The 22,211-nt window shown below is 48.3% G+C and overlaps 6 protein-coding genes across 6 annotated transcripts; 3 read left to right on the forward strand and 3 right to left on the reverse strand.

Moving 5' to 3' along the window:
• The first annotated feature begins 482 nt into the window (after window positions 1-482).
• On the forward strand, window positions 483-2,161 carry L228DRAFT_225181 (eukaryotic translation initiation factor 3 subunit). The gene is made up of 5 exons (XM_018330372.1): window positions 483-588; window positions 651-673; window positions 740-1,220; window positions 1,305-1,421; window positions 1,481-2,161. The coding sequence occupies exons 1-5, from the start codon at window positions 562-564 to the stop codon at window positions 1,838-1,840; spliced, it is 1,008 nt and encodes a 335-aa protein (XP_018184571.1). The 5' UTR covers window positions 483-561; the 3' UTR covers window positions 1,841-2,161.
• Window positions 1,971-3,390, reverse strand: L228DRAFT_234687 (HORMA domain-containing protein). The gene is made up of 9 exons (XM_018330673.1): window positions 3,274-3,390; window positions 3,193-3,218; window positions 3,101-3,126; window positions 3,008-3,046; window positions 2,922-2,950; window positions 2,705-2,850; window positions 2,574-2,647; window positions 2,220-2,492; window positions 1,971-2,159 (listed from the first exon to the last, which is right to left on the reverse strand). The coding sequence occupies exons 1-9, from the start codon at window positions 3,323-3,325 to the stop codon at window positions 2,144-2,146; spliced, it is 681 nt and encodes a 226-aa protein (XP_018184572.1). The 5' UTR covers window positions 3,326-3,390; the 3' UTR covers window positions 1,971-2,143.
• Window positions 3,391-4,107: 717 nt separating this feature from the next.
• Window positions 4,108-11,799, forward strand: L228DRAFT_257295 (beta and beta-prime subunits of DNA dependent RNA-polymerase; the record flags this gene model as incomplete). The annotated part of the gene is made up of 11 exons (XM_018333970.1): window positions 4,108-4,147; window positions 4,274-4,841; window positions 4,909-6,116; window positions 6,172-6,223; window positions 6,587-6,606; window positions 6,637-6,742; window positions 6,802-7,063; window positions 7,115-9,586; window positions 9,645-9,957; window positions 10,025-10,380; window positions 10,447-11,799. The coding sequence occupies 11 exons, from the start codon at window positions 4,108-4,110 to the stop codon at window positions 11,311-11,313; spliced, it is 6,264 nt and encodes a 2,087-aa protein (XP_018184573.1). The 3' UTR covers window positions 11,314-11,799.
• Window positions 11,800-11,804: 5 nt separating this feature from the next.
• Window positions 11,805-15,034, reverse strand: L228DRAFT_52588 (hypothetical protein). The gene has a single exon (XM_018336677.1). The coding sequence runs from the start codon at window positions 14,988-14,990 to the stop codon at window positions 11,958-11,960; it is 3,033 nt and encodes a 1,010-aa protein (XP_018184574.1). The 5' UTR covers window positions 14,991-15,034; the 3' UTR covers window positions 11,805-11,957.
• Window positions 15,035-15,709: 675 nt separating this feature from the next.
• L228DRAFT_52633 (hypothetical protein) lies at window positions 15,710-17,987 on the reverse strand. The gene is made up of 2 exons (XM_018336678.1): window positions 17,756-17,987; window positions 15,710-17,696 (listed from the first exon to the last, which is right to left on the reverse strand). Exons 1-2 carry the CDS (start codon window positions 17,772-17,774, stop codon window positions 16,168-16,170), a joined length of 1,548 nt encoding a protein of 515 aa, XP_018184575.1. The 5' UTR covers window positions 17,775-17,987; the 3' UTR covers window positions 15,710-16,167.
• Window positions 17,988-19,600: 1,613 nt separating this feature from the next.
• Window positions 19,601-20,227, forward strand: L228DRAFT_242059 (hypothetical protein; the record flags this gene model as incomplete). The annotated part of the gene is made up of 1 exon (XM_018331378.1): window positions 19,601-20,227. One exon carries the CDS (start codon window positions 19,601-19,603, stop codon window positions 20,225-20,227), a length of 627 nt encoding a protein of 208 aa, XP_018184576.1.
• Between the last annotated feature and the right edge of the window lie 1,984 nt (window positions 20,228-22,211).

A 22,211-nucleotide genomic window follows, 5' to 3' on the forward strand; every position in this document is an offset into this window, starting at 1 on the left:
TATCCGCCCACCCTATTCTTCTCAGACATTTTTTCTCTGCTAATCGCTCGGCCAAATCAGGTAAGTTAAACTACGCTCTTGGCTTCTCGGAGAGAAATCTCTGACCGAGCGGAAGGTTTGTGTGGCGGGGCTAAAGCGGGATAGGTAGACGTGGCTAGATGCAACTGTACACAACGAACTCATTGATCTGCACATAAATCTTTTGCGTCAAAAGCCAGAGTTTTTTATGGGAAGCTTTTGCTTTTGAGGAAAATATGTAATGCTACATGGATTTTGTAAAGTAAGGAAAAATGAGAAATTATGGAAAGATAAACTTGTGATAGTTTTCTTATTTTCACTCGTGGTATCGTCTCAGTGCTGTCCATAACTGTGAGCGCAGTAGGATTTCGCGACGGAGATTGCCCTGCTCGTGCGCTGATTGGTCCATTGGACCGCACAATCTTAAACGGAGGCGAGAGAGACCAACTCAAGAAAATCAGCCTCATCGAGTGAGCCTTGGGAGTTGGACGATAGAGAGCGTCATTACTCCCTTTCATTCGGTCCCTCTCATTCTCCGCAATCATGAGACCCATCTTGTTGCAGGGACATGTAAGTTATCTAAGGACAAAGATCACTAGTCTGTAAATGCGGTGGCTGACCAATCTTTGCAGGAACGTTCCTTGACGCAGATCAAGTTGAGCTCACCATATTTACCCCGGCTCACAGACTATGTTCGCATTAGCTGACCCTGACCATATAGATTCTCGCATGATGGCGATCTGATTTTTTCGACGGCAAAGGATCAGGTTGCCTGTGTCTGGTTCTATGCCAACGGCGAGAGATTAGGTACCTACCACGGCCACCAGGGTGCGCTCTGGACTGTCGACGTTGATGCTACGACAACCCTCCTCGCCACCGGCGCTGCCGACAATACAGCAAGACTTTGGGACGTCAAGTCTGGAAAGTGTCTGAAGACGTGGGAGTTCCCGACCGCCGTCAAGCGGGTGGAGTTTTCGGACGATGGCACGCAGCTTTTGGCCGTAACGGAGAAGCGTATGGGTTACCTCGGAACAATCGCCGTTTTCGATATCAAGGTCGACGTTGAGGCCGAGCAATCCGACACCCCCAGAATGACCATTACATGCGAGGAGAGCAAGGCAACCGTTGCTGGCTGGAGTTACCTTGGAAAGTACATTATTGCTGGTCATGAGGACGGTTCTATTTCGCAATACGACAGCAAGGTACGACCATGTTGCCAATGTTTCTCCTAGGAGGACTCTTTCCGGGGGAAAGTTTTTTGGATTTTGCAGCTAATAGCGAACTAGACCGGCGAGCAACTGCTCAACGTTCTCGTTCATGAGAGCGACATGCAGGTCAATGACCTCCAATGGGCACCTGACCGGACCTATTTCATCTCCGCATCCAAGGACAAGACCGCTAAGGTGCGTGATCTCTCTTAATGCTCGAGGCTTATTGGCAGTTCTAACATTCCCACGTACAGCTCATTTCTGCTCGCGACCTCCAGATCCTTAAGACCTACCCTACCGATACTCCCCTCAACTCTGCCTGCATCACTCCCAAGAAGGATTTCGTTATCCTTGGTGGTGGTCAAGCCGCCATGGACGTCACTACCACGTCTTCTCGTCAGGGTAAATTCGAAGCCCGTTTCTACCACAAAGTCTTTGAGGATGAGATTGGCAGAGTACGAGGTCACTTCGGACCTTTGAACACCGTTGCAGTGCACCCCAAGGGACAAGGATACGCGTCTGGTGGAGAGGACGGTTATGTGCGCGTGCATCACTTCGACAAGCCCTACTTCGACTTTATGTACGAGGTTGAGAGAGAGCATGCTCGGAGGTGAAGGGGCTTGGTCATTGTCTACTCGGCGTTTAGGGTCTGTCATGACAGTAGATCATCTACATTTTTCTCCAAGAGGGATCTCCGTCGATGAAAGAAAAGAAATTTCTTTTTCTGTAAAAAGGACTTGTCATGGAGCGCACATGCCTCAATTTAATGTTTCTGAATGAATATGTTCTACCGTCATGTTTTGCCGACTACATTGAGTGTGTCTAATGCCAAGATGCCGCGTGCGCCGTGCCAAATAACCACCCAGTAAACCCGAGAAAATCCTACCCACACTGTGCCATACTCCCCACCGCAGAACCTAGTCAGATGCCAGCCTACCAAGGATATTAGTTTTTTTGATTGATCCCATTCGAGCACTTATGAAGCAGACATACCTGTAACTGACGAGCGTATCTACGCGATGACTATTTGTGCTGAAACTCCTCAGTTGGACCTTTTCCGCGTTCTCGATCTCCTTTGCGTCACTGTCTCCCCACTCCATAGGGACATCAGAGTCGGCATCGGCGTACACTAGAACATTGAACGTGCAGTTGCCGTCCAGCATGGGAAGAAACGTCACTGATGCTGTAATTTGACGAAAGATGGACTGAATCTCATCCTGGATCTCTTTCTCGGTTTTCTCAGATTGACTTTGTTGGCTCGCGTCGCTGTCATTCGGATCAGCTTCACCCTTGACTTCGCTGCAAATCTCATGTCTTGCGAATCCGGCGGATGACATCACAACTTACCCAGGAGCAGAATTTTCCTTGTCCGCTGTCTTGCTAGAAGATTTTGACCTGGAGCTTTTACTCATAATTTGGACCTGAGAGTTTGTTAATACGTGCAAGCGTGCTGGTTTTGGCGTAACTAGACTTCTTACATCGAACTGCCACCGCTCGACATGCTCGCCTGTCTCTTTGCTGGTGATAACAATGACGAGTTTGGATATTTTGCCTCCAATCATCCACTTGTTAAGCTGAGACATGATCTTTTTGATATACGCCTTGACTTGATCATCGGATGAAACTTTGGGTCGTGTTAGCGCGTAACCTTTTACAGTACCTCTGTCAAAATCTTAAGCAAGTTTCAAGACATACCAAGCATGTTTAATCCATACTTCTTGACGCTATTCGATTCAATTAGAGGATTGTTCCCTTTACATTTGTTGGCCAGCGGATCTTACGCAGTAAAGTCCTCTGCAGGATAGACCCCGCGCTGGAACCTGACAGATATTAGCGTTTTCTGAAACACGACACATGCTTAAAACGCAACTTACAAAATAGTGTGGATACAATATTCAAACTTTCAAGTTTCAGCAATGTCAAGTTTCATCATCTTCACGGTCTGCATGTGATAGATGAGGCTTACAAACTCAGATACAAGCTTTGAAGATCCTACGAGTCGATTAGCTCCTGCTTCGGGCAAGGTCACGTCAGAGTCGAAACGTACCTTTAAGAGAAAGCCTATGGACCTTGGAGCCCTTTTCTTTTTCTGCAGGCATTTTGAATTGCTTTACTTGTGCTCAATCTCCTGGCTCCTGGCTCTGTAAGTTGAATCCCGAGATCGAGCACCTGCGGATGATTGGAAACGTCGTTACGTTCCCAGAGCAACCGAGAAAATCAACGTCGGGGAGGTCTTCAAACCTCCGTTCTAGCCTCAACGTCAAGGAAGTAAAAATTTCGTGAATCTTTTGTGGAAATATATGATATAAAGGAACACTCATTCAAACAAAAATTGATTTTGAATTTTTGATTTTGAATTATTAGTATTTATCTGAATTTGTATCAACAATGCATTAACTATCTATGAGATATAAATACTAACGAGTTTGACAGTTTGGAAACGGACGCACATTCAAGCAGGGGTTTTGCCCAGATTATCTTGCCAAATACATATACTACCCGCAATCCAAAGGTCTACACTACTTATATTGTAAATTTTCTATTTTGCATAGAGAAGTACCATTAAATGGTGTATTTCCTTGGACAATCTTTAACCTTTTGTTTGGCAAGAATAATACGGGCACTGGCGCTACATAATGTAAGCGAGAATACGTAGTGAAAGATTGGGAATATTAATTGCATCAGCGCTGGAACTTTCTGGAGACTGTGCACTTCGCATTTCGAGATACACGCGCAATTGGCCATAATTTTTCGTGGAGGACCCTTGTATCACGGCTTCGTACTCCTCCGCACGCCTCGATTGACTTGATTAATCTCTTTATGCCTTTGCGCATAGTTCTCAAGGCGGACGACCTTCCCTTAAGATAGCCTGGGAGGACTCATGCAACCATGCCGCTGGTTTGCGAATAGGCTGATTCCATGTAGCCCACGCATATCATTTCCTGCAAGACCCCCTTCGCCATTTTCCCTGCTGGCCAGGGATGGCTTGAGAAGATCTTTGCGGACTACGGTCCCTCGATTTGCCCAATCGGCAAAGATTGCTGCAGATTTGGAACAGAGAATCGCTGCAATTCCTATAGAACGATTTCGGAATTTTTGCATTGTCGCACACGTCGATCATGGAAAGAGTACACTCAGCGATCGACTTCTCGAACTTACCGGTACTATTGAACCTGGTGGAAAAAAACAGTATCTGGATAAACTGGACGTGGAACGGGAGCGAGGAATCACTGTCAAGGCGCAGACATGCAGCATGATTTACAACTACAAAGGGGAAGATTATTTACTACACTTGGTAGACACGCCGGGGCATGTCGATTTCCGTGCAGAGGTCTCGCGCAGTTACGCTAGCTGTGGCGGAGCTCTGTTGCTTGTAGATGCCAGTCAAGGTGTCCAGGCTCAGACAGTCGCGAACTTTTACTTGGCTTTCGCGCAGGGCCTGAGTCTTGTCCCCGTCATCAACAAGGTAGACTTGCCGTCGGCGGACACAGAGAGGGCTTTAGATCAGATGCATAGCACATTTGAGCTTGACCCGGAGAAGGCAGTCTTGGTTTCAGCGAAGACCGGTTTGAATGTGGCAGCACTCCTGCCTAATGTGGTAGAACAGATTCCCGCGTAAGTGGCATTGAACTTCCCCCCAAAAAACAATCATCAGAAAATTTGTACTCATGGTGGTGATTAGACCTGTTGGCGATCACAGCAAGCCCCTTCGACTTCTGCTCGTCGATTCCTGGTACTCAAACTACAAAGGAGTTATCCTCTTGGTCAGGATCTTTGATGGCCAGATCAAGGCTGGTGATCAGATCGCTTCCTTTGCGACTGGCTTTAAATATACAGTTGGCGAAGTTGGTATAATGTATCCGGATCAAACGCCGCAAAAAATGCTTCGTGCGGGCCAGGTCGGCTATATCTATTTCAACCCCGGCATGAAGAGAAGCCAAGAAGCCAAAGTTGGAGACACTTACACTACTGTTGGCTCAGAAAAAGAGGTTGAACCGCTGCCTGGTTTTGAAGAGCCCAAGTCCATGGTGTTCGTCGCTGCTTTCCCCGTGGATCAGAGCGACTACAAACACTTGGAGGAGAGTATCCATCAGATTGTGCTCAACGACCGTAGTGTGACCATTCAGAAGGAGTTTTCCGAAGCACTTGGTGCAGGATGGCGACTTGGATTTCTTGGAACACTTCACTGCTCAGTGTTTGAAGACCGCCTTCGACAAGAGCATGGGGCAAGCATCATCATCACGCCGCCAACTGTTCCTTTCAAAGTAATCTGGTCGGATGGCACTGAAGAAACCATTAGCAACCCGGCACTTTTCCCCGACTCAGAGACTGCCCACCAACGGGTGTCAGAGCTCCAAGAGCCTTATATTTCCGCAACTATAACTCTTCCAGAGGAATATCTAGGAAAAGTTATCGAGCTCTGTGAAGCCAACCGTGGCGAACAAAAAGAGCTCACTTTCTTTACTGCCACGCAGGTCATTCTCAAGTATGATATCCCACTGGCTAATCTTGTGGACGACTTCTTTGGCAAGTTGAAAGGAGCAACAAAGGGTTACGCCAGCTTGGATTACGAAGATGCCGATTGGCGAAGGAGCAGCGTCACCAAGCTTCAACTCCTCGTCAACAAAATCCCCGTTGATGCTGTTTCTCGGGTTGTTCATACCAGCCAGGCGCAGCGGATTGGAAAACAATGGGTTACAAAGTTTAAGGAGCACGTTTCTCGACAGATGTTTGAGGTTGTCATTCAAGCCGCTGCAGGGAAGCGGATCATGGCCAGGGAAACAATCAAGCCTTTCCGCAAAGATGTACTGGCGAAGCTGCATGCAAGTGATGTCTCTAGAAGAAGAAAGTTATTAGAGAAGCAGAAAGAGGGAAGAAAAAAGCTAAGGGGTGAGTTGTCCATCTAAGATATCACTGGTAGTGACAGTCTGCTAACTTCAAACAGCCGTGGGCAACGTTACGATTGATCACAAGGCATTCCAGGCATTCTTGTCCAAGTAAAAGTATTTGACCTGTATATATATTGTTCTATTACATTTTTACCATTGCAAAAATAGCGAATATTCTGTATAAGGCTAGAAATATCATTACATACTTTATACAAGGGTGTTGAGATAGAAATGTGAGTCAACAGACTCCGGAGGATGTGCATTAAGATGCCGTAGCGTCGACCGTAAAATTTCGCTGAAGAGGAATAAGTTAGTGTGGGAGCGAGGAGGAAAGAGAGAACGGGTCGTGGCCAACCCCACTACTAGCGAAAGCTGTCACTACTGTGCCGAAGAAATTTGGGTGGCTTCACAAGAGCCTCAAGCCTCCAAATCGCCAATAGTCCCATTTTGTTCAACGTCAATTTATCTCAGACTGCAGCGTCAATCTCGCCGTGGCTCTCCTGATGCTTGATACCCGGTAGCCAACGCTGTCGCCGTCATGCAGTCTGTCCTTGGGGCAAGCTCCGTGAAGGAGCAGGTGGTGGACCATATCCCGAAACGCTTCAAAGAGCTTAAATTTGGTATTCTGTAAGAAACCGCAAAGGATCGATACTTGTCAGTAATTGACTGATTCGGTTTCTGTCTAGGTCGAATCAGGATGTCGTCAACCAAGCCCTCGTTGAAGTTTCCGATCGCGCATTGTATAATCCCGATCAGAATCGAGCCGTAATTCAGCATGGGCCTCTCGATGGGAGGATGGGCACATCGAGCAAAGGCGGAGTCTGTGAATCCTGCGGCGAGTCACTGCAAGAATGTAATGGTCATTTTGGCTATGTGAGGTTGGCATTGCCTGCTTTTCACATTGGCTATTTCAAGATGATCATTACGATTCTGCAAGATATTTGCAAGGTAATTAATGCGCCAACGCCGCAACGAATGGCCTGTTACTGACGGATTCAGGATTGCGGTCGAGTATTGCTTACGGAAAATGAACGAAGATCATTCCTGCGCGACCTCCGCCGGCCTGGAATCGACAACCTGCGACGATCTCAAATTTGCAAGAGGATCAACGCTCAGTGCAGAAAGGTTCGAGAATGCATGTATTGTGGTTCCATTCAGGGTGTGGTGAAGAAGGCCGGGCAACATCCGTTAAAGATTATCCACGACAAATACCGCGCCTTCAATACATCGACCGCAGCGAAGAAGAGGCCGCCGGAGAGCAAGCTCCAGTTTGACCAGTCCTTTGAGGAAGCGAAGAAAGGAAACAGTGAATTAGACAAGCATTTGAAGAAGGCGCTGGACGACATGAACCCCTTGAGAGTGCTCAATCTGTTCCGCCGGATCTCCGCCACGGACTGCGAATTGCTTGGAATGAACCCTTCCGAAGGACGACCGGAAATGTTTATCTGGCAATATGTGCCTGCACCGCCGATTTGCATTCGGCCATCTGTCCACCAGGATGGGACAAGTACCGAGGATGATATCACTTCGAAGCTCTCTGACATTGTTCACATCAACTCTCTTATTCGAATGGGTCTACAGAAGGGCCAGCCAGTTTCAACCATCATGGAGCAGTGGGATTTCTTGCAATTGCAAATCGCCATGTATATCAACAGTGACGTGCCGGGTTTGGCGCAACTGGGCTTAGGAAAGTCGATGCGTGGATTTTGTCAACGCCTCAAGGGTAAACAGGGTCGATTCCGAGGAAACTTGTCTGGAAAGCGTGTCGACTTTTCTGGAAGAACTGTCATCTCGCCGGACCCGAACTTGTCAATCGAGCAGCTGGCAGTACCGAAGTTGGTTGCTATGAACTTGACGTACCCGGAAAAGGTTACTCGTTACAATATTGAGAAGCTGAAACAACGAGTACGAAACGGCGCAAACAAATGGCCAGGTGCAAACTACATCAATAAGAAGGACTCAGATTTCAAGCTATTCTTGAAATACGGTAAGACCAGCTTGATGGCGGATCAGCTTCAGATTGGTGATACTGTGGAACGGCACTTGGAGGATGGTGATATCGCACTCTTCAACCGTCAGCCGTCGCTTCACAAGCTCAGTATTCTAAGTCACTACGTCAAAGTGCGGCCTTGGAGGACGCTTCGATTCAACGAGTGCGTGTGCAATCCTTACAACGCTGACTTTGACGGCGATGAAATGAATTTGCACATTCCTCAGACCGAGGAGGCACGAACAGAGGCAATCAATTTGATGGGTGTCAAGAACAACTTGGCGACTCCGAAAAACGGTGAACCGATTATTGCCGCCATTCAGGATTTCATTACAGCTTCTTTCCTTATCAGCAACAAGGACAACTTTTATGACAGAAAGACTTTTGCCCATATTTGCATGTATATGGTGGACGGCAATGAACACATTGACATTCCACCTCCGTCGATTGTCAAGCCCCAGGCGTTATGGACGGGCAAGCAGATTTTCAATGTTCTGATGCGGCCAAACCGTCGCTCACCTGTTTTGGTCAACTTGGATGCAGCATGTCGGCAGTTTAAGGCGGTAAAGGATCAGCCTCGCGACCTCGATAAGAATGACAGTTGGCTCTGCATTCGAAACTCTGAAATCATGTGTGGTGTCATGGATAAGTCGATTGTTGGTGACGGTAAGAAGGACTCTGTATTCTATGTCATTCTCCGTGACTTTGGCCCAGACGAGGCTGTCAAGGCGATGAATCGGTTGTCGAAGCTGGCGGCTCGGTGGCTGGCAAACCAAGGTTTCTCCATTGGTATCAGCGATGTATACCCTGGCGCTCGACTTGTTGAGCGCAAACAAGCGCTCGTGGAGAGGGCCTACGCTGAATGTGACGACGTCATTGCCAAGTACAAGGCAGGAAAGCTTGAAAAGTCCCCCGGTTGCGACGAAGAAGAGACCATGGAGAATTTGATTTCTGGAATTCTCAGCAAAGTCCGAGGGCAGGCTGGTGACTATTGTATTGCGGAGCTGAGCAAGTGGAACTCGCCTTTGATCATGGCCACGTGCGGTTCCAAGGGTTCCGGCATCAACGTGTCTCAGATGGTTGCTGTCGTTGGGCAACAGATTATTTCTAGCAAGCGTGTTGCAGATGGTTTCCAGGACCGAACGCTTCCGCACTTTCCGAAGAACGCACGCACGCCACCATCAAAGGGTTTCGTACGGAACAGTTTCTTTTCAGGACTGACACCTCCTGAATTTTTCTTCCACGCCATCTCTGGTCGTGAAGGTCTAGTCGATACTGCTGTCAAGACTGCCGAAACCGGTTACATGTCTCGGCGTCTGATGAAGTCGTTGGAGGATTTGTCTACGTTGTATGACGATACTGTGCGAAACTCCTCTTCTGGTATTGTGCAGTTCCAGTACGGAGACGACAAATTGGATCCGGTGGACATGGAGGCCAAGGCTAAGCCTGTCCACTTTGACCGTACATTTACACACGCAGAGGTATGTTTATGTTGATGGGCTTCTATCGATGGAATATTTTGCTAAGGGAATGACATAGACGACTACTTGGGATAACAACGAGCGTGGCCTGCTACCATTTGAGATCAACGCTCTCTGTGAGGAGTTGCTCTCAGTGGAGAGGGTCATGCTTGCCCGAAAAGCTATTGATGGTACTTCACTGGATTACAATGATCGCAGCGATCGGGGTATCGACCAATTCGAGAGTGCTCGTGACTTCCTTCAGTCTATCAAGGAGTATGTTGCGGCCCGGGCAGAGCGGCTTGCTGTTGCCCGAGACAACATGGGATTGTTCTCCGGTCGCTTTGATAGCGAGGATCAAGACTGGGAAGAGCTAGATTCATTTTATGATCGTAAGTGGTCCAAACTTTTTTTTGTAAGATGCGTGGAGCTCTGGACGTCTTTCTGACATGATTGCAGCTGCTTTGAGACGCCGCCTAGATCTCACCGCCAAATTAACATCTACCACACTCAAGGCTTTCGTGGACAAGTGTTTGGAAAAGTACAAGAGAGCACAAGTTGAGCCCGGTCACGCTGTCGGTGCTGTTGGTGCGCAGTCCATTGGAGAACCGGGTACCCAGATGACCTTGAAGACTTTCCACTTTGCTGGTGTTGCCGGAATGAGTATTACTCAGGGTGTTCCTCGTATCAAAGAAATTATCAACGCCTCCAAAACCATCAGTACTCCTGTTATTAGCTGCGAACTGGTCAATAAGGAAGACATCCGCTCGGCTCGTGTCGTCAAGGGACGAGTGGAAAAGACCTATCTCCGAGATGTATGTTATGTTTTTCTTAGTGTCCCCCTCCTTTGCGTTTCTATCCCATTTATTAACACAAACTAGATCATCTTTTATATTGAAGACATGTGGTCGGCGGATAGCACATATGTCGCGGCCAAGGTAGACTTTGAAACCATTGACAGGCTCCAACTGGACATCAATATGGAAGACCTTTCTCGTGCTATTGTCGCACAGAAGAAACTCAAGATTGAAACCGGGGACATTGTCATTTCCGGACGTACCATCAAAGTCAAGGTCCGGGGTCTCGACGCGATGGACACACGCTCGCGCAAGACCAAAGAAGAGACGGACGTCTTTACCCGCGTGCAACATCTCAAGCGCGTCTTGCCATCTGTCCCTATTAAGGGATACCCCGAAGCGGCGCGAGCCATTATCAAGACGGACGAGAAGACTTTGAAGAATTCGCTGCTCGTCGAAGGTTATGGTCTCCGGCAATGCATGAACACGGACGGCATCATCGGCACGGCAACCAAGACCAACAGCGTCATTGAAATGCGCGACGTCCTCGGTATCGAAGCCGCCCGAAAGACTATCATTGATGAAATCTCGTCTGTCATGGGCGACATGGATATTGATCCGCGTCACATGCAGCTCCTGGCAGACGTCATGACGTACAAGGGAGACATTTTGGGCATTACCCGTTTCGGTCTTTCCAAGATGAGAGATAGCGTGCTCCAACTTGCGTCCTTTGAAAAGACTCCTGATCATCTCTTCGACGCCGCGTTCCACATGAAATCTGATAAGATTGAAGGTGTCTCGGAGTGTATCATCATGGGACAAAGCATGGGCGTCGGAACCGGAGCGTTCAAGGTCGTCAGACGTCTCAATCTCTCCGAAGAGGATGTCTGTCGGAAGAAGACCATTTTCGAGGATAGCTGGAACGAGGTCCAGACAAACAAGTCATCTTGATTTCCTCGCTTCGCTCTTCCCTCATCCTCCTCTCACGGTTTTACGCTCATGATGCTTCATGCATGTTCCGAGACCTTTTCTCCGAAGTGTTTTCACGTTTATACTCCCCCATATATTTATTTTCTTTTGAACCCATTTATTTTTCTATTTATCCAAAGGAAAAAGAGGAGCAGGTCTGGCGTTTTTCTTTGCTCTTCCCTTTGCTTCTCATACTCGCATTAACATATTGGAGTTGTCGTTTGTTGCGGTTTATACCAGCTTCCGTTTTCCACCATATTTTTTTAAACTCCTCCGTTCCCCCTAGATTGAGGTCACTCTTATGCGGCGCCAGCGGAGGATCATCTGTCTCAATTATCTCAGATTCATTTGAAAAAGTATTTCAAGAAACCTGCATATCCTTTTCCCCTCTGTATTTCTTTTTAGATTTACTTGTGATACTGCACCGCCGTTACTTAGCGTCATAGTCAAGAATTAAACCATTATCTCATCTAAATTTCCTCTTTTATTCATCCACGCTGTTCTAAGTTCCTTTTTCGTTTCTTTGATTTGACATTGACATTGTGATTATCATTTGACGTAATATATAAGACGTGATACTACAAACCATATATATACACAACTTACAGTCAAACCCTACTACCTACCTACGAATCCTGCGCAAACCTCACCTGTTTCCGTCCCCTTCCTCTATCGCTGTCGTTTTTCTTGCTTCTGTTATTCCCGTTACTGTTTCTTCTATTCCGACTCCTGTCTCGTTCGTTACTGCTGTTACGATTCCCGCGTCTATCATCCCGACTGTCTTTTCGCCCTCCTCGTCCTCCTCCTGCCCGTCCTTCTCCACGACCAATGGGACTCCTGCTCCTGCTCCTGCTCCTGCTCCTGCTTCGCCCGCGGTTCTTTAATATACCTTTACCTTTTGACCTCTTGCCGTTAGACCCGGTCGACTTGTCGTCGTCCCTGCTGTTTCTCCGATCGGTGCGATCAGTCGTTCGATCCGCACGACCAAACACGCCGCTCTGGCCGAGGATTCTTTCATCGTCTTTACCGCGACGGGTAGACCTATTTGACGACGATGAAGTGCCCGACGAACCCGAAGAAGAACCCGAGGAAGAGGAAGAAGAGGAGAAGGAGGACAAAGAAGAAGAAGACAAAGAAGGAGGAACAAATGGATGAACGGCACCCCCAGCTGCAGCCCCGGACAAGACCAGCTCGTCCAAGACCCGCTCGACGCTCTGCGCGTCGTTTACGCGCCCGGACCAAACAACCTTGCCTGACGCAGACTTGATTGATAGGCCTGCAGGCTGTGTCGAGGCGGCGGAGGCGAGTGCCCGCGAGTGCGTGCATGTTGTGGAGAAGTCGCACAGACACATGGGCATGTCGCCGTTGCGGTCCGGGTGGGTGGGGTGTGTGGATGGAGGGGATGTGGCTGGGAAAGCACCGGGGTGGGTGGAGGAGTCGGCTGTGTTGGTGTTGGAGGTGGAGAAGTTGGAGAAGTCGGGGAAAAGGGTAGATGAGGAGGAGTATGAGGAGGAGGAAGATGATGAGGAAGGGAAAGAGGCGGGGTTATTGGTAGTCATGTTTTCCGTGTTGAGAATGTTTGTGGGATTAGAGGAGGGCGAAAATGTACTATTACCTGGAGACGTATATATGTGAGGATAGAAAAACGAGGCAAGCAGATTGAGCAAATGCGTGTTGATGTTCAGACTGCCGACGTGGTTCAGGTGTGCTTGGATGTCGTTGTAGTTGTTGACAAAGCCTGTCAGGTTCAGGTTCAAGTTCAGATTGGCAGTGGAGGAATTGTTGTTGTGAAAGGGAAGAGTATTAAAGACTGTGCCATACGAAGCTGGGAGTAGGCCGGGATATGATGATGATGATAATGATGATGTAGTGTTGACAAGTCGGTCGATATTAGCAAGGACATTGGAAAGGATACCATATAAATTGACACTATCTGTAATCACATTATTCCCGTGATGTTGCTGGATAAGCGGCCATAGATGGGGAGTCTGTAGTAAGACTTGTAAAAGATGCTGCGCCAATTGGACTTGTTGGATTTGTTTGATCTGGGTGTTGACCTCGTTTTGTTGCTGAAAGGTAAGCTGCTGATAATACCCGTTGTTGGTGAATCCGTTGGTGAATAAGTTGTTATTGTTGTTGTACTGCTGCTGCGGCGAGAAAATGTTTCTTCGGATTTGCTCCATGACTTGACCTAACCCTAACGACGAGGAAGGAGAAGACGGAGGGAATGAGGATTGAGATGATGAGGGGAAATACAACGTACCGTTGATAGAAGAAGAAGAAGAAGAAGAAGAAGAAGAAGAAGAAAAAGAAGGATTATAAGGGTTCCCATTCCAAGGCCAAACACCGGAATATGGCTGTAAATTTGCTCCAGTGCCTTGCTGGAGCAGCGCGTTGCGCAGGAGGTCTTGTAGTCCTGTGACACCGCCGATGTTTTGGAATCCTGGGTAACCAATTCCAAGATGCTCGTAGTACTTGCCTAGCTCTCGCACCAGTGAAACGCTGAGACTGGAATTATACCCACCGCCATTGGGGAAAAGAGTTGCGTACTGCGCCAACTGGCCCAACTGGCCTAATTGTCCCAATGTCGCAGCAGCACTGGCAAGACCTTGATTTTGAATCTGAGTTTGGATTTGGCCGGCCAATCCCAGTCCCCAGTCGCCTTGCCCGACTTGTAGCCCGCCCAGCATCAGGCCTGACATGATTTCACTGACGACGTTTTCTATTCTATCTTGAATCACCGTCTTTTGCTGGTCCGCCAGTGCATGAGCCTGGCCACGGGCTTCGAGTTCGGCCTGAGCAGCCTGGAGGAGGACGCCGCGGATGATACACTGCAGTTGCTCCTCAGCATGTTGTCGGCGTTGCTGGAGCAGGGCATGCGCCTGCGCAAGTGCCTCTGCTTCGGCCTGGGCCTGCATGCGCTGGGCATGATCGATCTGGACGCGCTCGACAATGGTGAGTTTGGCGGCTTTGGCTTGTTCGTTGGCTTGGGCTTCGGCGTGCAGGTAGGTTTCGAGATCGGACTGCGCGAGGTGGAACTGTGTAGCAATGTGTGCGAAGAGGTGGGTGTAGTATTGCGATTCAGCAGTCGGGGCGGATGAAAGAAAACTAGGTTGTAGTGAGGGCAGGGATGAGGGAGGGTAGAGATGAGGTAGAATGGATGAGAGGAATGTTGATAGTGGGTTTGTTGATGCTGACGCTGCTGCTGCTGCGACAGTTGCAGCTGATAGGCTTTGGTTTGGTTGGATATAATAAGAGGGAGGGGAGGAGGTTTGGGTCGAAAGACGAGGCAGTCCAACACGCTGCCAGTCGGTCAGATTTCGCATCATGAGCATTGCAACGGTGTTGGCGGCTTGTTTGTACGCTCCGGAAGTATTGATTTGGGCATTGCCAATGTTATTAAGGATGTTCTGGTTCTGCAACTGCTGATCTGCTCCAGTTCCAAGCCCTCCAAAGACAGCAGCCATTATCGCGGGCACTGGAAAGGGATTTGGCGCGGCCTGGGGCAGCGTGTTGGCCACGGTGGCATGGTTTATCAGAGCTGCGCTCCATGAATTTGGGTCGAATAGCTGGCCCAAGTTAGGAATAGGGTTGCTGAGCCCTGGAGCTTCGGGGAAGACAGGCATCTCGCTGGTGTTCACGACTCCGGGGACGATCATTTTGTTCGCTGTGGAATGGACTTCAGGTAATGGGTGATTTCGTTATCTGTTCGCAATTATGTTTACTTAGCTTTATGCAAGAAATCTCGAGTTTATGATGTATCAAATGGAGGAGTGGATAACTTATTGTTTCTTCTTCTGCAAATTTGGTATGATAGATGAGTAAGGAATATCTTTTGATCATAAGCGTCAAAATCGTTTTTATCGTATGCTATGTCATTTTAGCAGGAAGATTGGTAAACGGTTCATCTGTTGTATACTATCATGTTGCTGAGGACAGTTCGGTCTGCGTGGATGATTATATCAGTGCAAAATGGTAGTTTGTGGACCCTAATGTTCGTTGATCGAATATTGTTCAGGGCTGGAGGATACAATTTCATAAGTTGTTCGGATTAACAAAGCTCAGGACTAAGACCTCAGCCAGTGTCAAAACGGAAAAATGTGAACAGTTGCCTTATCGGGCAATCTCTCCAGGAAAACCTTGTTTCAAAAATGAGCCCTGCTTAAAGCGAAGCTTTGCAGTTTGCAGAAACCCATAAGAACAAAGCGAGGAAGAAAGACAATGAGAAAAGGAAGCTATTCGAGCACTCACTACTTCTCAGTCATGAATCAAAGACATAAGCACAACACCAACAAAGACATTGTGTGCACCGCTCTTTAAGCGCAACAATAAATCCTGCAAAAGACAGGGTCAAGTTTCGAGGTCTTGATTTTGAGGACAAAGCCATGCATGAGCAAGGTCGAGACAATGCCATTGAAATAAACTTCTTTCAGAGATTGTATGGAGCCTTACCGGCTAAAATGCTAAAAAGAAAAGCGTATTCTTAACGCCGCTAAGACTAAACCTCCAGGGCCGCCAATTTCCAAGCAGACGCAAAGCGTATGCGCTTCTAAAATTAATTAAAAGAAATGGGATACACACATCCTTCCAAAGAAGAATCAAATGAAAATAAACCGCTAAGCAAAGCAAGGAAACTCGTCTTCCGCAGAAGGAAAGAAAAAGAAAAAAAAAAAAAAAAAGGCCGTAGCGTAAAATGTAGCAAAGCAGACAGACCAATCCAAAGACGGATGGTCCATCCTCCTGATATCCCAATAAGACCGCACCATGCGCCATGGACTTGTCCATCCCAAACCATCAAAGAATATCGAGGAAACCGTCATCGCCAGGAAGTTTGCTTCAAGCGTTCTTGACTTCATTAACATCCGAAAACGGGCTCGATTCCCGGTGTTCTGGGCTTTCGGAACGTTCTTGTTGGCGACTCAGTCTCCTCGACGACTCCTCGATCACCGCACTCAAGCTGCTATTTTTTCTGTGACCTAGTCGCGTTGACCGAATCTCAGATGACATCTTGGCATAGACGTCTCCAGGATACGCGGGAGCTGGTGTTAATCGAGGTGACGAGAACGCCGAGTCATCGCCAAATGGGGACTGTTTCGAAAGAGGAGAGTCCTCAATATTGGTGATGCGGGAGTCACGATCTGTTATCAAGCTTTGTTTGGCTTGATGACGAGGCTCGCCCTCGTCATCTGACGACTCGTTGCCGAATGCAAGCGAACGGGCAGTGTAGCGGTTGGGACGTGAGTAGGTGGACATGCCATCAATCGACGAAGCGTGTGAAGCACGCTTGTCAGGTCGACGGCCAAAGGTTGTAGTTCTCATCGAAGCCGCATCATTGTCTGCTTGCGGTGCCGCTTTGCCCTTCAGAACTTGGACTGGACGAGCAACGGCAGCTCGCGCAGTGTTGGCTGTGCTCTTCATAAATGTCGAGCTGATCGAAAAGGCAGGACTAGGCGGAGGTCGCATGTCATTCGCGTCTGCGGGCTCTTGAGCTCCCAGCGCCGTCCGCCCATGCTTTGCAAAATCAATCGCAGGCACAGGCGGCGTTTCGGAACCCGGGGTGTCTGCAGGACTGCCGTTTCGAGATTTGACACTAACCATGTTTGCCTTGCCACGAACAACAGTCTGTGCCGGTTGAGGGTTGACAATAGCATTGTTGTTGTACAGCGTCGTGGCCACACTGCTTCGAGCCAAGCTGGGACTGATGCTGTTTCGTGCATAACTTGCTCGGCCATCGCCAGTCAAACCAGAGTATGTAGAGTCCCTTAGATCCCCTGGCATAAAGAAATGCTGATCCTGATTGTTGAAATTTGGCGTTGGAGATTTGTGCGAGTTAACTCCAAGAGGTAGAGGAGGCACAGGCGGGACCATAACTCCGGGGCTCACTGGAGGAGTGCGGTTCGTCACCCCAGGAATGTAAGCGATTTGAATGACGTTTGAGGCTCGAGTCAGTGCAGTCGATGCAATAGATCCAACCGTATGCGTAGATGCGCGAGCGTCACGGTGCATGGCAAAATTGTCGCCCTTCTCGTACCCTTGCTGACCTTCCTCTGTCCACTGAGCATCATACTCTGCTCGCTTATTCTTGATACAAAACCGCCATATGAGATAGGTGAGCAACCCAATCACCACCACTCCACCGATTACACTACCAGCAATGACACCTTTGTTCACAGACCCACCACCAGACGACTTGCTCGGAGAAGAAGAGCCAGCCCCTGACATCTTGATACACGAAGCGACAGGGCATTGCGTGCATGATTGGCTGGAGAGCGAACAGACTTCATCAGAAGCACAGCTTGGACAAGGTGGAGTTGATGAACAAGAAATGCATCGTCGGAAAATGGTTCGAAGAGTTTCCTCGACTCCTATCCAACCAGGTCAGGTGAACCACTTCCAAAATTCATCGTCTAAGACCAGCACTCACCTGAACTCACGAAAGCCATCTTCGGCAGGATATCTGTGCACAGGAACTGACTGAGCAGGCTGGTTGTCGAATAGTTGAGTAGATAAAGACTGTGAAAATAGTTTGCGCAAGTCGAGATGGAACGGAGAGATTCTCGAAAATCGAGATGAATATAATGACGAAATTGACAATGAATGATGAGCCAGCACCAAGTCGTGATAAAATGGAATCAAAGAAGAATTCGTATCCTAGTTGCAAATCGGAAATAAATCGAAACCCGCAAGGGAGGGTAAAAGAGAGAGAGAGAGAGAGGTGAGAAGATCGAAGCCGCGATGGATAGAACGATTGACGACGAAAGGCAAAAGGTTGAAAAGGAGCGACAAAGAGTTGATTTAACAGGTCATCGAGGCGGACGGGGATACGAAGTCGTGGACTGGATTGGACCGAGACCCTCAGAAGACGAGCAGTTATCGTCGAAATAAAAGGATCCCCGACCTGGTCAGATCAGTCAAAAAACGGTTGTCCAAGAGAAGGAAGAGGAAGACGATGAGGAGTCGTCGTTTGGTGATGGTTGCGGTTGGGTTCCCGACCGGAGGCGATGGGAAGCGAGACAGACAAAGTCCCAGGGAGTTCCCGCGAATCGCGGCCTTTTTAGACTTGGCATGTATGACTACTGTCCCTCGCTCAGCTGCAACCCTTTTCCCTTTCTGGGGGAATCCAATAGTAGTCCTTCTCACACACGGCACAAGAGACACGGACTTGGGGTCCCCTACATGGAACCATCGAAACTCTTCAGCCACCCCAGCAAGGCTTTCCTTTTTCTTCAGAATTGCTACAGTATCTTTCAAGGAAACCCCCTTTTCTCTCATCTTTGACCACGGCGCTGGCAAAATGCTAAAAATCTCGCAGTCACTTTAGCTGGCGACTGTCCGGCGTCTAAGAGAGATGCAAGCGCAGGTCGCAATTTCATAGCCGGAAGCGGGGACGACGGCGTGAGGATGGCGATAGATGGCTGATAGACTACTGCATGCACCCCTACTTTGTACTCCCTCAGGCCCTTTCGACCAGATCGATTTGTGTCGCCGACGAGATGCGACCCCTCACTCAAATAATAATGTTGTGCAATCATCCAACATCTTCATGAGCAAACTTGAACAGTCCTAGAATGGCTCGCACGTGTTGAATTTCAATTAAATCTCCATTCCCCATGTAATCATCTGATTTGGCAGTCCAAGTCACAAATCCAGTCGTCAGCTTTTAACTGAGACACCAAAGTGGGACTGGGGCCTGTTCAACGTCAAGGATGATATGTTACTAACGATTTTAGTACCTATTCAGGGTGCGCCATGCCTTGCCATGGCTTGCACCATTTATTTTGATATCAGCTCCAGCCAAGGTAAAGCCGGCACCTGTGAGCTACCAATCTCGCCGCTAAATGACCGAACACTGTAACGGCTTCACCGGGGATAGTTCTGCTGATGGGATACCCTGGAGATCCAAAAGAATTATGCTACCTAGTTTGGAGGTACCTGCCAAGCTAGAGACGATGATACCTCTATCAGTGTTTTCGTTGAGCATTGAATGATTCAAATACAATGCCAAGCTTACCAGCGACTGAATTGTGAGTCACAAAAAGGCGATTCTCCAAGAAAAAATAATATAAGTTTAGAATTTGAGGCGATAGTTTCAAGGATCACGTTGTCGCGGACCTTTTTTCTCTTTTTTTCGAGTCCTTTCTTTTCTTTGAGGTGGCAGAAATCAAAAATTTGGGAAAAGAGTAATGAATAATCTCGACACCAGCCGTATTTTCCGTCAGAACTATTGTTGTATTGACGAATATTGTTAAATTTGCACCACCGCCAGATCATGTCGGCTTTTCGAGAGGTCCGAGCCAGTTTCACCGCTGAAACCATCACCGTCTATCAGGCTTATCCGGCCGAAATCGCCGAGCCAGCACTGCGCGCTGGAAATTTTGTTCCGCCTTTCAAACGGGAGCGCATGACATGGATCAAACCCTCATTCCTTTGGATGGCCTATCGCTGCGGCTGGGCGACAAAGCTCAAGCAAGAGCGCGTATTGGCCGTAGAAATCACTCGCCAAGGGTTTGAATGGGCTCTTGCTCATTCATGCCTCAGTCATCATACTCAAAACGCCAAGGAGAATAGTTGCTCTTGGGAGGAGCACAAAAGGGCAAGTCCCGTCCGCGTTCAATGGGATCCAGAGAGAGATTTGCTTCTGCATCCACTCCCTTACCGCTCAATTCAGATTGGTTTGAGCGGCACAGCGGTTGATCGATATTTGGACGAATGGATAGTGTCCATAAGGGACGTGACATTTTTGATGAAAGAAATCTCTGATCTCATGTCAACCGGCCAAAGAGAGGCCGCCAGAGCCGCGCTCCCACTTGAGCACCTCTACCCGCTCCCAGATGACATCGCACAAGTGGTCGAAGCGTCTTCCGCGCGAGCGGCGGAAGAGAGCGCCAAAAAGTGACGCAACAGTCGGATTTCTTTTTATGCCTTTCCTCCCTTCCCTTTCTGAATAGCATATTTTTTACTTGGGCTGTGCATCCAGGAACCGTCAGTTCCCGCGGAACTTGGACCAGTGTGTCAATAGGACCCGTTGCTACTCATAGTAAGCACCAGTACCTCAAAAGGAACTTCAAGGACACTGCCAAATTAAGAACAATACGAGGTCAAGCGATACATCCATGCCCTCCGGCTCGCGGCGCCGGAAACGTGCTCTGGTCAGACCGCTAGTTATAGTGATAGTACCGCTTTGGAGGCATGTAGCGAAGAAGATATGCTTGACAGCATCTGAAAATACTGTAAACACTCCGATAGCAGGTGTCGAAAATTTGGTTCAGAAGTTAGGCCAAATGGAATATTCGATATAGTTGCTCCATAAGTCTGCAATTAGGCTATCTACCTAGTCTTTTCCCACCTCAAGGCACGCCTCGTTGTTCTCATAATGTTCAATACTATGGTCATTGCCCAAAGGACGACGAATGTCATTGTGGCCTCCAGGGTTCCTGAGCGGTGAAGAAGAATCACTATAAAGCATACCGTGTGTATTCCAGGCCCGATGCTCCATTGTCGTACACATGTAATCTTGTACAGTGTATGTCTTGTGAGGCAGCAGGGAAAATCATTGTATGAGGCTCGTCGTTGCAGCAAGCAGTTTAGACCGAATCTAGTCAAGCCATAAGGGGAGGATACAACAGAACCCTATTGGATTCTTCACACGGCAGTCCGGCAGAGAGTCAAACAGTGCAAACGGTCAAGGCACCTGGGTAAGTGATGATGACGATGCCCATAAATAGAGGCCAGGTTTGGCCTACCGACTACTTAGCTTGAATAACTTTATTGATAAAAGGCTTATTAGCCATTTCAAGCAATCAGTTTTTCTCAGAGAGCTGTCACAAAATTTGACATACTCTGATGTAATTGACTTGTTTTGGTCATTTCATCAAAAACACAGCCTCAAAATTAAGGCCAGTCAATGTTTGTGGGTGGATTCGCTAACGCTCATAGTCCTATTTTACGTTGCGTTGACTGGCAGCACCGCCTCAGGGCGAGAGCTAATTATAATCTCAACTGGAAGGGGACGGCTGTCAAACAACCTCGTGTCTTGGTAGCAGCGAGACGCTCGTGTTAGGTTTTTAGCGGCGCTAGGGAAGGAAAGTCGACGCTACCTTTGCAACACGCGTCTTCGGAAAGGGTCCATAAAAGAAGGCGCATGGGGGGGACGAGGGGACAAATGGAAGTTCATGGCTCTTGGCTCCTTTTTGCTTCGGCACCAGTTACATGTTCACTTACCTCTTCAAAAAAAGACTCCTCTAGACGTCTCCGTGCCGGAAATTAAGCCTGGCGAACCACGGTTCAATCCGGGCCTATTAGTGGACAAAGTGCCCTATTGACCTCCTTATTGTCGATCGCTTAGTATCAGTTACGTTTCAGCGGGGGTCGACCAGAGCGGAACAAGGGGAGAAAAAGAAGGGTCTTCTTTTAACTGCCTTTCATCCTTGGTCCACTTTCGGTCCCAACTAGTAGCTGTACTTTTCTCCTGCATTACGACATCCCTTGAGCGGTCAGTGACTTGGCCTCTCGCACCGTAAAATCCAGCAGGAACTCAGGTAGACAAAGAGAAACATCACAGACAAAAGTACTCGCACTGAAAGCCGAGATCATTGACAGTAGTCACTGGAGGTTGAAGCAGGTAGCAGGTATTCCTGACTTGTACAGTACGTGCGAACAAAAATCCCCCATTCCAGTGTACCCACCTCCCCCCGTGTCGCTTTACCGAACCATAAGGCTGTTGTTGTGGTTCAGCTGTGGATGCAAAAGAGTAACCCATACCTGTACGGCTATTCTTGTGCGTGCGTGTATACGGAGTAGAGAAGGGTTCACACGCCCACTCTGTCCAGCACATCTCCCCCTTCCCCTCCCCTCCTTCATCCATAGATGAGAGAAGCTGT

This window comes from Xylona heveae (genome assembly GCF_001619985.1).
Source record: "Xylona heveae TC161 unplaced genomic scaffold L228scaffold_15, whole genome shotgun sequence".
NCBI classification, from domain to species: Eukaryota; Fungi; Ascomycota; class Xylonomycetes; order Xylonales; family Xylonaceae; genus Xylona; species Xylona heveae.

What these genes read in the sequence shown, in the direction of transcription:
- L228DRAFT_225181 (XM_018330372.1), top strand. Translation starts at nt 562, where the DNA reads ATGAGACCCATCTTGTTGCAGGGACAT. An exon ending in CGTTCCTTGACGCAGATCAA is followed by an intron (nt 674 to 739) that starts GTTGAGCTCACC and finishes CTGACCATATAG; the next exon opens with ATTCTCGCATGATGGCGATC. An exon ending in TTTCGCAATACGACAGCAAG is followed by an intron (nt 1,221 to 1,304) that starts GTACGACCATGT and finishes ATAGCGAACTAG; the next exon opens with ACCGGCGAGCAACTGCTCAA.
- L228DRAFT_234687 (XM_018330673.1), bottom strand. Translation starts at nt 3,325, where the DNA reads ATGCCTGCAGAAAAAGAAAAGGGCTCCAAGGTCCATAGGCTTTCTCTT. An exon ending in CAAAGCTTGTATCTGAGTTT is followed by an intron (nt 3,127 to 3,192) that starts GTAAGCCTCATC and finishes GAAACTTGAAAG; the next exon opens with TTTGAATATTGTATCCACAC. An exon ending in AAGGAAAATTCTGCTCCTGG is followed by an intron (nt 2,493 to 2,573) that starts GTAAGTTGTGAT and finishes TCCGAATGACAG; the next exon opens with CGACGCGAGCCAACAAAGTC.
- L228DRAFT_52588 (XM_018336677.1), bottom strand. Translation starts at nt 14,990, where the DNA reads ATGATCGTCCCCGGAGTCGTGAACACCAGCGAGATGCCTGTCTTCCCC.